Source organism: Argiope bruennichi, chromosome X2, assembly GCF_947563725.1.
Source record: "Argiope bruennichi chromosome X2, qqArgBrue1.1, whole genome shotgun sequence".
NCBI lineage: Eukaryota > Metazoa > Arthropoda > Arachnida > Araneae > Araneidae > Argiope > Argiope bruennichi.
Genome location: NC_079163.1, coordinates 130,113,128 through 130,127,243, shown reverse-complemented (window position 1 = coordinate 130,127,243; position 14,116 = coordinate 130,113,128). Strand labels below are relative to the sequence as shown.

Genomic DNA, 14,116 nt, shown 5'->3' with positions numbered 1-14,116 from the left:
TTAATGACAAATATTGATGAGGCCAAAAAATAATGGTATGCCACGAACGTCACTTACACTTACAACAGTACTGGTAATGACTGGGGATGAAAAATCATGTTACATTCCGGAGACAGTTACCCACGCTATGCTACTTGTTCATATCTTTTATTGTGTGTGTGTACAATTTAGTAAAAATTAATTAATCATTTAACTTTTTTTTTCTGAATAATTTTTTATGTTAAAGAACAATTTGAAATACAGCTAGAGAGCGCAACTCTACTAATTAGTTAGAAAAAGAAAAGAAAATTTATGCAAACATATACTTCTGCTCCTGTTGTGCATTGATAACATATTGCTCGTGCATGGTTAATGATAGTGGAGTTATAGCTTAAAACTAATTTGGCCTAGATAATAAGCATATTTGAAAATCATAGAACAGTTTTAAATTTATCATTTCATATTCATTGTACAATCAGGCCTACATTAAAATACAAAAGTCATCAACATTTTTATCGATTTGTTTCAACAGCAGAGCGTAAGAATGTTATAGTAATTAAATTTTCTTGTATTATAACTTTTCTGAGAATGAATTTACCAAGTAACAAGACATACTAAACAATTACATAAAATAATTAAATAATTAAACTGAATATTATTTTACAAGAAAACGAATTTTTTCAAGTTAAATCAATTAACAAGCTTGAAAAACAGCAGAAAAATTGATAAATTATAAATTATTCTATAATCATGCCATAGATGCACACAGCGACGCAAAGGTTTAGATAATTATGTCATTTGGCTTTAAAAGTTAGAATTCTGATAGTAAAATCTCAAAACCCTTTAAATATATTCAAAGGTTCTTTTAAAATGTTGTAATCAAAACAGTTTTTTTTATTTTTATTTCTATCATTTTTGAATTTAAAAAAAAAGGAATTTGCTGGTTGCAAAAGATTAGACACAATTCCGAGTTTCTACGGATATTTGTTAGCATATACAAATTTAAAAGAGGTGGCAATACAAACTTCGAATACTTAAATTCTAACAACGATAACACTTCGTATTTGAGATACAGCGAGTGAAAAAGTTTCAACAGGATGAGATTACAAAGATTTGAAGCAAAAAACAGGGTCGCTTTGGAAATTATTAATCAGCCAAAGAAATCTGTTTATCGAATTTTATCTCTTAGATACATACTTAAAGCAAAACGCGGATTTGGATAACAACGTGTGACGAATAAACGCGATAACACCCAGATCCAAAGACAAGGGAGTATCCAACAAATGACTGTTAGCGAAGTTCAAAGGTCATCGAGATTCTCGGTATCAAAGGATAGGATTCATAAATGAATTTTAGAAAAGGGAACATCAGTTCATTGCAAAATGAAACATAAACCAATTATGAAGTCACATTATAAGTCATAAAGAATATTATGGGTTCGAAATCATCTGTCATTCTAAACTGTTGTGATTAAAATAATGTACTAAACGATTATAACATAAAGAACTCATTAGTTCTTTTAATAAATTTTAGAACACAGATAAGTTTCATATGTTCCTGAACTGAATTTATCATGTTCTACATTTGATCAATGCTTCCTTTATATTGATTGAACCTTTTAATAATACGAAATAAATGGTAAAGAAATGGCAATGCAAGCGAATAGATCAATTTTAAAGCCTCTTAAGTTTGAACATATTCTTCACTATAGCTACCTAAATTTGGATACAAAGATACCTTTGGATACTTTGCTACATTTTGGATACTAGGTAGTATCCAAAATAGATTATCAATAATTCACTTTTCAAATATTAAAAATATTGCTCTGTTCCACAGTTCATACTTTGGATCCATGCATATAGAAATGAACAATACCACCACTAAGAAGTTGTTGTGACTTATGGAGTTTACAAGCCCACCGACAGTTATCTGTCAGCGATTTAAGCCGAGTGAGCGTCTCTTGTTTTTTCATTAGCACCAACTAGGGCCAAGAGTACGACTTAGCTACTCCATGCATCACATTCGCTTGCACAACCTCTTTTTACAGGGGGGCACATTCACACACCTCACAGATAGAACACAGAAGAACAACCATGCCCGAACTGGGACTCGAACCCGGGACGCTTAGGTCACGGGGAAGACGCTCTACCCCTATGCCAGGACACCGGCACCACTAAGAAGTATTACAATACTTTGAAATTCACAAACTCTATTCTTTGGCTCTTGTGAAAGAACTGGACTTATACAATAAAAGAGTGTTTCATTGTAAGGTGAAAGTCGGGGGAAATATGTAGGAGATACATACTACCACTTTCAATAATAAAAAGCAAAAAGCGAATGCCTATAGTGTTAAATTTCAAGCATTCTCATTTCAGATTTTGAAAAAAAAAAAAAAAAAATGCTTACCTCGGAAGTTAAGAGCAAAATATTTTTATCGTATTCTCCATTCTCATTCACATAAGTTGCTTCAATAGACAGAAGAACATCGCCAAATGACTGGCACAATGCAACTTTGCATACATACTTTACAATGCTGCTAGACAGCATATCAAAGGACATAGTAACTGGCTGATAACGTCGTTTTGCCGGATTAATCCAACCAGATCCATAAAGGAGACCTACAATATAAATTGTTCATCATTTTTTATAACTAAACATATTTCAATATTTATTGATCATTGAAACCAGTTTTGAATAAAACAACTTAACAAACTAGAAAAAGAATTATGAATTGAAAACATACATTTATGAGTTCAAAAATTTAAAATTATACGAATTGAAAAGTTAATAGTGACAAAGTTATATGCATGGCATAAAAAAATCAGTTAGATTAACTTATACCACAAGTTAGTTTTAATCATAATTTAGATCCAATAAACCAGCTTATCTATCCAAATATATAGACAGGTGTTGTGATACTTAATAAAAACATGTACGTAAATCGGCGTCCAAAGATGTGCTAAGTAGTGCACATTTTGAAGAAATGATTAGGTATGAAAAAACACCTATCATGATGAACGTCACATCACTTAACTGAAATGCAGAAATGATTTGATTCTAAAATTCAAGAATTCACTTTGTGACATTCGTTGTTGAACTGTACTAGACTTTTAAAGAGATTCACTACTGTTTAATCAAATAAATTAGTACTACTTCAAACATTCAGTGGTTTCGCAATAATTAGCAAGTGGTAGTACAAAATGATAACATCAACACTTTGATGACATAAAAAAAAACTATAAATGCATCAAACTGAAATTTATGCTTTATTAGCAGTAATACAATTACGACTATTATATGCCTACAATGGTATATATTGTTGATTCTTCTACAGTAAAATATCATATGACAGATATAAAATAAAGTAACTTTTCATGATAGTTAACAATGCATGCTTTTACCAAATACGTCATAAATAAATAAAATACAAATCTGGAATATTATTCAGAATATATTAAATAGAAATGGCATAATTACCATAGCCTGTTTGAGATAACAGTTCACAAGCACCTCCTATAGGCTTTGCAATCACTCCAACAAGGCCTTTGCCTATTCCGCCAACAAAACTAGTAGCAGTTCTTAAAGGAGTTGTAGGAGATACTAACACTTGTAACGGATGGTCTACTATGCCTGCCACAGCACCTTCAAAGGGAAAGGAAAATGTTATAGTAGTCTTACTGTAAAATTTCAGAGTGTGAGGAAAGTGAACTTAATATTTTATCAATTTCATCATTTGAAACATTTTCAGCTTTCTAAAAATATAAGATTAGAATTAGCAGAAAAATATTTTACCAAGAACACTCAACCCGAATGCACTTAATCCTTGCGCTAAACCTTCCGTAACGCCGTCAGGTAGCTGTCGACGGACAAGTTCTTGACGAGCTAGATGTTCTTCATCCAAACAGATAAAATCCATATTTTTGGATACACTCGAAGTGAAATTTGCCATAGAATTGATAGCTCCTGAAATGAATACAATACAATAATTGTATATAAAGTAACACTTCAGCTTTCATTAATGCGTTTTAAAAGCAAAATTTAAAGAAGAATATAAGAAGAAAATATATTGCAACAGATCATTAACAACAGGATTAGAAAACTCAGAGTTTCTAATTCTAAAGTCAATCCATAAGAGAAGAATATGAATTATCTTTGGTTGGAGAGAAGCAATAAATAAGATTTAATGTATTGTTGCCAGATTTATTATTTGTCTTTATGATTTATCATTATACTTCACTGGGATAAAGGAAGGGAACTCTATAATAGGCTTCGAAAATTTTAATGTAATTCTCGATACACAAATTTAAAGATGAAAAACAATATCCACATTTTAAGATATCGGATTGTGCAATCATTTTTTGAATTAAGCTAATCTGCTTACCAGTGAACGGAATGGCACAAAGTCATAACACACTATGTATACTAAATAAATGAAAGTTGAAATTGGCCTTGTTACCAAAATTTGTTACCTACATTTGTGTGTCTTTCTGCTTAACTCAAAATCATAAGAGACGGTGCAAATGAAATTAAGTATGTAGTCACGACACCAAAATTTGCATTTCTAATATGTTAGAGAAACTCAGGAATATTATTGCACTACATAAGCTTTATATTTTGACTAAGGTATGGAAGAATTTACTTCTGCCTGATTCTGTAAGCTGTTATTTAAACAACAGGCTTTAGACCTCCCCCCCCCCTTTATTCAAATGTTAAAAGTTCTGGATCTTAATTTGACAGATTACATTCTTGTATTAAATCAGTGAGTTCTCCTTCAGGTGAACCCACTGATATTATGGTGTTGACAAGCTTACATCATATTCACTTGCATTATTAAATTCAGAATTTTGTGTATATTCATCTACAGAAGGAATATCAAATAATGATGAGAAAACTGGTATAGGAATATTCTCAAATCAAATCAGAATAATGCCATTTACTTTCCTTGTAATGCTTAAAACCATTCATATTCACAAGATAAAAAAAAAAAAGTTATCATGCTGGTTAACAGATTCTCTCCAACCACTGGTACACCAAGTTGCGAATTTTCTCTTACCTTTCTCCCATTCTCATAAACACTCTAAGCAATCTCTGCTAATTTTGTGTTGAGTCCAATGCTCATCTTGGCCAGTGATGGATTTCAGACTAGCTAACTGCCTATGGCCACATGGCTAATGGGAAGGGGGCACAAGCAACTCGATTTTAAAAACTGTTATTAGTTTACTTGTCAAATAAATTTCTAAAAATTACTAATTCTATTAATTCCAAAACATATAAAGACAGTACTAGTAGTTTGTCAAGTACAACTGGTCAAGGTCTAATTTATTTCATTTACAGTGGCTTTTTTAGCTTTTTTCCAATGCCAGGCGAAAGATACGCTATTTTGGAGTTGTTTAAGCAAAAAAAAAAAAAAAAACCGATAGTATGAAGTCGTTTTTTATGCCTCCGCAAACAGTGTCTGATGCAATCTATCGTTTCAAAGAGCTTGGCAATGATGATCGAAGTCCCGGAAGTGAACAAAAACGTGAGGTGAGGTGAATAGTCGTAAGGTTATTAAAAAGCGAGATCAATGAAATTCGAGGGTTTCCATCAGAAAGATCGCTCGTGAACTGGGAATAAGGGACCGATCAATGCAACGAATTGCAAAAACAGAGCTTGGGCTGAAGCCTTACAAGTTCCAAAAAGTTCAGCTTCTCACTGAAGAAAACAAACCTGTGAGGCTCCAAAGACGCCGAAAACGTTTGAAGCGGGCCGCAAGTCAGGACTGAAAGAGATTCTTTTTCACTAATGAGAAGCTCTTTACTGTCCAGAAGCTCATAACTCCTAGAAGTTATTCTAGATCCTCCTATCTAGTCTGTAGACGCTCCAAGCACTTCAGCAATTGTTGAACATCGCAAAAATCCAGTCTGTGATGGTCTGGGGCGGAATTTGCGCAAGCAACAAAACATTTCCGGTTTTTGTGGATGAGGGCATTAAAATAAATCAAAGAGTGTACCAACGGGACATTCTAGAAGCTGATGTACTTCCGAGGGCCAAAAGGCATTTCGGCAATACTAACTAGTGCAAACCCTAGACTCCGCACCAGCTCACAAGGCTAAAAAGACAGAAGAGTGGTGCAAGGCGCATTTTCCAGATTTGATATCATCTGAAGAGTAGGCACAATACTCGCCGAATTTCAATCCCATGATTACAGTGTATGGTCCATTTTGGAGTCTAGGGTTTGCACTAAACGACACAAAAGTTTGGACTCCCTAAAGCAATGGCTTCGGCAGGAATAGGATGGATTAAAGGTAGAAGACTTGTGGCCCATTGCTAAAAATTTCAATAAGCGTTTGCACCTCTGCATCACTGCAAAAGGCGGCCACTTTGAAACAAATTAAATTCATTTATTAGTAAAAGTCTACTCTTATTATTATTTGTTATATATTGTCTATTTATTTTTAATCAAGATATATTAAAAATTGTTTGTCCAGGTTTTTCTGCCGTACCCTGTAAAAAAAAAGGTATAAACATTTTTTCAAAAAGTTACTTAACAAAAAAATTAGCCTAAGTATGATAAACAGGTTGAATAAATTAAAAATGTGTAGAAATTTGAAACTCAATTGACTTAAAAAAAATAAAAGCCGCCTTGCTATGTGCACTGCCATAGATTGCAAAATGTCTAAAGCTGATTACGGCCATCAAGTCTAAGTTGCGAGACATAAGTACTTGTTAATATTTGTCTCAGACAATCTTCTTATCAAGAATATAAATAAAATAATAAAATGAATAAAATATAGAAATAAAAAATATAAAAATTAAAGTCAACAGAATACATTAGTGACTGCAGACATCATTGAACTGTTGAGAAGCAAAGACAAAGAATAAAATGTTGAATGAAATGTTTTTAACAAAGAATAAAATGTTAAATACAGAAGGTTGCAGAATAATGCAGAAATAATGCAATGATGTCAAAAGCTAAAACTGAACTTTAAAACAGTACATAAGAATGAAAAAAATAATTAAAGGAGATTCGAACATCTTAACCGAAACATCGTAACATAATATTTCAGCTTGCTTCGTCTATCTCATATAGTAGTGATAATATGCGAACATAAACAATGAATTTACTAACGTCGCAAAGCAGACGAAAAAATATGCAATAACTAAAAGTATTATCTCAAAATATGTTCAAAAAATAGTTTCAAAAATTTACAAAATACACTGTAGGAAAATCCAACTGATACAAAACACCCTTTTTTTTTATTTTAAAGTGGCGTCAGAATAATTTTTGATCAATAATATGACAGGAAATTACCAAAAAATAGCAAAACCTTGATTAATTTTTAATTATTTTTGTAACACTTTGTTAGCTTTGTTAGTAAGCAAAGATATCCAAGAAGTAACTATGTGCCAGATTTTGTAGTTTTAGCACAACAATCTACTCTGTAAACATTCTGTATTATTTTTTTTAACCTGCAGGAAGTAATTTACTGATAGTATACATATTATCATAGTAAAATTTCAAAATTAATATTACACTTACCAGATGATATTGAAGTGACAAGAGATATTGCTCCATTGGTTAATCCAGAGATAAAAGATCTTGGTCCATGTAATAATCCTTGATAAGGAAGATATACGAAATCAGATACACCAGATCTGACTGCACGAGCAAAACCAGCAGGATTTCCCAAAAGATCTACTGATCCAACAATCCATCCTTTACAAAGGGGGAAAAAAGAATTGAAATTTTACGCATAGAATCGTTGCAATTAGTGCCCTTATCCAGGACCTTCTGAACCCTTTTACAATGGAAGATTTTCAATTCAAAATTTAACATCATATTCTTTATTTAAAAGAAATGAAGTCTATAAAGCAATAAAAATATTTCCGATATTTTAATTAAATATGAAAATGCAGCACTAAGAGTTATTGAAGCAAGTATTCTTTAACCCTTTAAAGGGCCATTTTTTTCTAGTCATATTATGTTAAAATATTTTTAGGCTTGAAATTAGAATAAGAAAAGGGATTCATTTAGATTATTAGATAAATTTAATTTGATTAATTAACTAATTTGGTTAATTAATAATTAAGTAACAAATCAAGACACGTCATTTTGTTCTGAGATAAAGAACTGAAGCATCTAAGTTTCTGACTTATTAAAAAAAATTGTGAGAACTTATGCCACCCTACATAATTTCATACAAAGATTGATAAATTTTGTGGGAAGCATACTTCCCACGGCCCTAGAAAGGGTTAAAATGCAAACCGTCCGGTGAAAAAAGTTCGACACGCTGGATAATGGACGTTTTATGCTACAAGAAAATACGAAGCATAGGCAGTAAAGACACAACAGATGTGTACACAAAGAAAAGCACTTGTAAAAAGTAACAACATATAAAACAGACGGCAATAGTAACAATAACAGAATAACAATGTTCAGCGTTAGCAAATAGAGACTTCGTTCTGCGATCAACGTTCCAAAGAGAGAATTAATTTGATAAACTCTTTTCAGTCCCTCACGTTTATACAGGCTTTCTAACAGGGTAAGGATTTTTCAGAAGAATCTCTGGATCTTAGTTCTTAAAAGATATAAAGCCTAAATTTTTGTTTTAACCAGAATTTTCATTTTGCCACCAAATGATAATCAAGGATAGGATCACTGACCTAGAATCCATTAAAAAAAATCTGTAAATCTATGTTCCTTACTATAACTGCGTTGGAGAACAATATTACAGATTTGTATCAATAATTTAATTAGTTACATGCTTTATTAAGTTATATCTCAACATTTGGAAACTGATTGCATCGTACAATATATAAGAAAAAATATCGTTAACAAGCTCATCTTAGTCTCAATACAGATTACGTTCATCTAGATTTTCTTTCTTGTCTGGATAGCATATCTTTATAAATACAGTTTTATGCAATGGATCAAACAAGTTACGACGAGACAACCACGTTTTTCCGGGCTGCTTTTTCTTGTCTGTTTCTTTTGTGCATTTTCAAATTAATATTTACTAAACCATACTTCAAATGAAAATAATTATCCTAGGGGGATATTAAAATTTTAAAGACTCTACGATAGTTTATTATGAATTCATACATTTGGAAGAATAATACCACAAATTTGGAACTTCATAACAAAAATCGATAACCAACTGGAATTGAATATCATTTAGCCATTAGCTCACATCGGCTTAATAAGGTAAGCTTAAATAAAAGCGCAGGTATGCTATAGAATTGTGAACTATTCAATAGATTTTCTTCAAATTTTGCTCTTGAATAATGTGAGGCATAAGGAAGGTTCTGTGATCAAAGCTTTTTTATTCACAACCGTATAGAAAAAATTATTTTATACTAAGTATTGTCATTCCAATTGAAGGTATCAAATTCCAAATCATATTTATTTTAGCTTGCCTTCAAATTGAGAGTCGTAAAATTTTATATTATTTTTTCAAAAAGTATAAATAACTTATAGAAAAAGTGTGGGTTTTAAAAATAGTCTAGAAAAATTGATAATCTCATTTTAATAATAAAGTTGCAGATTATAAGAGAATTTGTGCATTGTAATATTATTTTATATAAAAATAATTTCTACATTAAAATATTTTTGAAAACTACATTTATTTAAGATTATTATTACCTTGATTATTAAGATACCCGTTATCATATTGCCAAGTTAAAATTAGATATGAAAATATTTTTATACTGAAGAAAGCCTGGTATAATATATTTTAATAAATATATAAAAATATAATATAAGAAAAAAAATTTGAGTTGGCCAGCAATCTTCCAAAGTATTTTTTTATTCTTTGAAAAAAAATTAATTAAAATTTTTATTCCAAAACATTATCACTACGTAAAAGATTTAATTTCATATCCTGTCTTCCAGTAGTGACTTTTAGAACAATATGGTAGGCTTAATAATATGTTTTTAGTACGTGCAAATCTGCTGAGAGAATTATTATTGTCTTCATTTCAATTTATAAAAATTGAAATAAAACAACTTCAATATTTTATTTAAAAACTTTTATTTTCCTGCAGATTTATAGATTATATTTAAACATAATCCTTTGGATAGCAGATTTTTTTTTAAATATAATCAGCCGGATATAATTCACAATTTAGCATTTCAAATGTATTTTTCCGTCATTTTAAAACTCTTCTAACTAATTGAATACATACCTGCTCTGAACATTGCTCCTGTCGTATAATGCGACTGCATCAGTTCACCAATTTCATAGTGAGATGTAAACAATTCTTCTCTTTCAAATGGTTGGAAATTAAGTACAGAACGTTCAATTGACAAATACAATCTAACATTAGCATGCAGGCTGACAGAGACCTCTGTAACATTAAATCTGAAGTGTTCTAAATGAACAGGATGCATAAGTGTGATTGAAATGCCTCTAGTGTCTTTTGGAACAGAAATATCACGCCATGGGGATTCATGTTGGTGAAACTCTTCAGGTATATACGTCTTAAGCAAATTCTTGACTTTATAGTAAAAAGTATCTTCTATCTGAATTGACATAGGTGAGAAATCTATTTTAACAGACTGAACAACTATACTCTTTCTTTCTTCGCCACACAACTCTATGACTGTATTGAGGATAAACATTGAATTTTCCCGAATTTTATTTGGCAGAAATATATTCTGATGATCAGATGATTCGGCTGGATTCTTGTCACTCACGCGCCGGAGCAAAACAACTGGGAAATCATACACCACTTTGCCTTCTTTACTCAATTGATTATCTAATTGGATATGCTCAAAACACAGAGATATATCTTGAAGGCTACTGAGATAATCATTTTGAGGTCTTGAATGAAGCACAACATTGTCAATATTTAACCTTAACACTTCAATGCTTTTGTTTACCTCTTGAAACTCGTCGCACAGAATTAAGCTGACATGTATAACTCTCATATTAACAAAATATACGTTTGAGGGTACAGCAGTTATATTAGAATGTTTTCTAGTCTGTTTTGATGAAGATGACTGGATCTTACTTTTCTGTTTAATTTCAGAGCCTTTTTTACTAATGTTTTCTTTAGACTTGACAGATTCTTTTTTATCGGAACTCACGCCAGCATTAGTAGCAAGAGCAATTCTACTTCGAACTTCATTGGCGTTCACTTCTATGCGATTTACAGGATCAATGAACAGATTGACTGTGTGACCTACTCGTTCACTGCAAACCATGAAATCGCATACACCCAGTATATGAACAAACTGTTTCTCGATGTTAACTTTAAATGGAATACTCCACACATATTTTTGACTAGTTTCATCCATAAGACCAAAACATAACATGGAAAATTTATCAGGAACTTTAGGAAACAATCTTTGCATTGAAGGATATGAATAATGAGCAGAGCTGCCAGGTTTTAGAACAGGAATCAATCCATGTTTCTCGAGTTCTTCATACACAGATTTGTCACCAAATTTTCCTTTACAAAATAAAAACACATATTTTAATATATATATATACAACTAAAATAAAATCTTTCATAAAACACCTTAATTACCAAGAGTTGTATGTTGAACAACTTAATATTTATTTGCGAATCGCAAACAAAATATTAATATTTTTTTAAATATAATATTTTAAGTGAAAAGGATTATCCTAGGACGGTTTTTATTCTAGTTGTAGTCGGAAAGGAAAACAGATTGCGAAAATCTCATACATATTTTTCAGTGCCTAGATATAGGAAATAATTTAGTTTAGTAATTATAAAAATATCGCTGAAGAAAACAAAAAATTATATATAAATTGCCATTTTCCCTTCATTTCAGCGCAACACATAGAGAATTTATAACATCATAAGAACAGCACGTTGAATATTCGGTAGGTAATATGTTACATCAAATCGTATTGGAAAAACAACGATTTAATGTAATATCAATTTGAATTTAGCAGAAAGCATTTATTCTCAAAGAATAAATGTAATTCCATTAAAATGGACTTCTTAATAGGGCAATTTAAATGATTAAACTGTCTAATAAGCTATTCTTACTTTGATCATTAACATTAAATATCATGAATTTTTTTATACAATGTTTAAAAATTACACATTTAACCTTTTTATTCATTCGCTGATTAATGTACAATAAATTAGAAACACAAACTCAGTGCTTTTAATTTATAAAAATTCGAAAAATATTTAATAAAACTTTGCTATGCAGTACAAACGATTTCTTAATGATATTATACTTAATTTAAAAACGGTTTCATAAGATCTTTTAAATTGGAAATAAATAAAGAAAGAATGACATTTATATAAAATTTTATTAAGGATTCTGCCGTGAAAATCTTCACATTCACAAAACAGAATTACATCTTTTTAACTCAACATTGAATTTTTTTAAAAAAGTAAATGCTCTTTAGAGGAAATTAAAATGTAATTCAGCCAAATTTCAAAAACAAATAGCTATTAATATTTGAATTCAAAATAACAGATTTTTAAAGACCTAAACCTTAATCCCTCATTTACTAATGGGTGTACAACTTTGCTTCCGTCGTATTTCGATAGTGGTTGCAGCAATAGTGTTGGTAGAAATAGGCAGATCAAAAATGTCACACAGTAAGTTTGGATATCTGTCAGCAAAACGACAATACCACATTAGTAAATTTGTCTTTGCTTCATAATTTATAAACAATCGATGCCAGTTTTTGAGCCAAATCTCCTCATTTGCTGGAAGTCTTGATTTTCTGCTTCAGTGTAATGAAAACTGAGCATGAGGCGCGAATGTACTTACCGTGAGTCTGTTTTTAGTGAAAGAACATGTCTTGTGTGTTTCATTGTTTCAGACTGAATGTTATGGTCTGCATTTAGTGAAATTAGCTTGGTGTGAAATAATATGTTGAAACCAAGCAGGGGAAAGCAAATGATACATTTCAGTCAAACATTGACGCAGAAACGGCGACAGTGCCAAGAGAGATATGACAAAGATATTCTCCAGCGTGACGACACTCAGCCACATGTCTCAAGACCGAGCAAGACATACTTTAAAACGCTAAAATAGAAGGTCTTATCCCCCCCCCTTCGTAACTCTCCAGACGTTGCTCCTTCCGACAACAATTTGTTTTGATCGATGACACATAGCCTTGATGACTAGCAAGGCTGCGGTAGCAGGGGGGCAATCCCCCCCCCGTCGGCGAGAGATTCAGAGTTTCATCGGTAAAAGTGTTTACCACTTCAGGATGATTGTAGAGAGATGGGCATTATCGAATATGATTATTTAAAAACTGCCTAGAAGCTAATATATTGTAAACAGTAGCCCTTAATTGCAGACTTAAAGTTAAAAATTTAGTAATTCCATAGTGAATCAGATTCGTCATTGTATACGAAGGGGTTAAGAAAAACCAATGCATGCAATTGAGGGGATAAAACTCACTTTTTGGGAGGAATATTAACTTACAATAACTTTAAATTAAAAAAATACTTAACCATAAGACCGTATGCCTAAAAATGAAAATAAGGGAATTCATATTCAAGATCTAATTGTTTCTTGATAAAATTGACTGGTTTTTTAAGCCTAAATATATATTGAAAAATAAATTACATGGGGTATCTAATGTTTAAGCAGTCCATTTTTCATAAGAATATTTTACATAAAATAGTAAGTTTGTACATATATTTATAAAATATTTTTTCCAGTATTCTTAAGAAACGATATTATAGTATCTTTTCCGCATTCTATATTGATCGTGTCAGAACTATAGTAAATGTTTTGTTGTATTAAATGTAATTTGTTGTATTTTTGTTGCACATTTATTATCCTCGGATTCGAAACACCTCTGAATTCCTGCTCGTTGCTGCAATCCTGATTTAAGAAATATTTTAGGTGGGGGGAACTACGCTGAAAAATCGATTTTTGGTTAAAAATCGAATATTTTTTATTTATTATTTTAGATTTCTGAAAACGTTTCTTTTATAAAACTTTTTCTTTGAACTTTTTTTTATATAGCTTCTGATATAAAATAAGAGCATGCATTTATTTGTTCACTTAGCATGACACGTCATTCTGGTGCAATCTGTGTTTCTATCTATATTCAGCAATCTAGAAAGGAATATAACATATTTTTTCTAATTTTAGATCTCAGAGAAATTAAATCCCAACAGTCTCATAAAGAAATGGACTCAAATA

The 14,116-nt window shown here is 31.2% G+C and overlaps 1 protein-coding gene across 1 annotated transcript in view; it reads right to left on the bottom strand.

Annotated features, from left to right (window-relative positions):
- Window positions 1-14,116, bottom strand: part of LOC129959988 (intermembrane lipid transfer protein VPS13B-like) — a 200,936-nt gene that overhangs the window by 2,756 nt on the left and 184,064 nt on the right. Inside the window, exons 45-49 of the mRNA XM_056072952.1 lie at window positions 10,147-11,415; window positions 7,502-7,678; window positions 3,772-3,942; window positions 3,457-3,621; window positions 2,386-2,597 (exon numbers count right to left, since the gene is read on the bottom strand). Of these exons, the coding sequence (XP_055928927.1) occupies window positions 2,386-2,597; window positions 3,457-3,621; window positions 3,772-3,942; window positions 7,502-7,678; window positions 10,147-11,415 (1,994 nt within the window). The remainder of the gene's footprint in view (window positions 1-2,385; window positions 2,598-3,456; window positions 3,622-3,771; window positions 3,943-7,501; window positions 7,679-10,146; window positions 11,416-14,116) is intronic.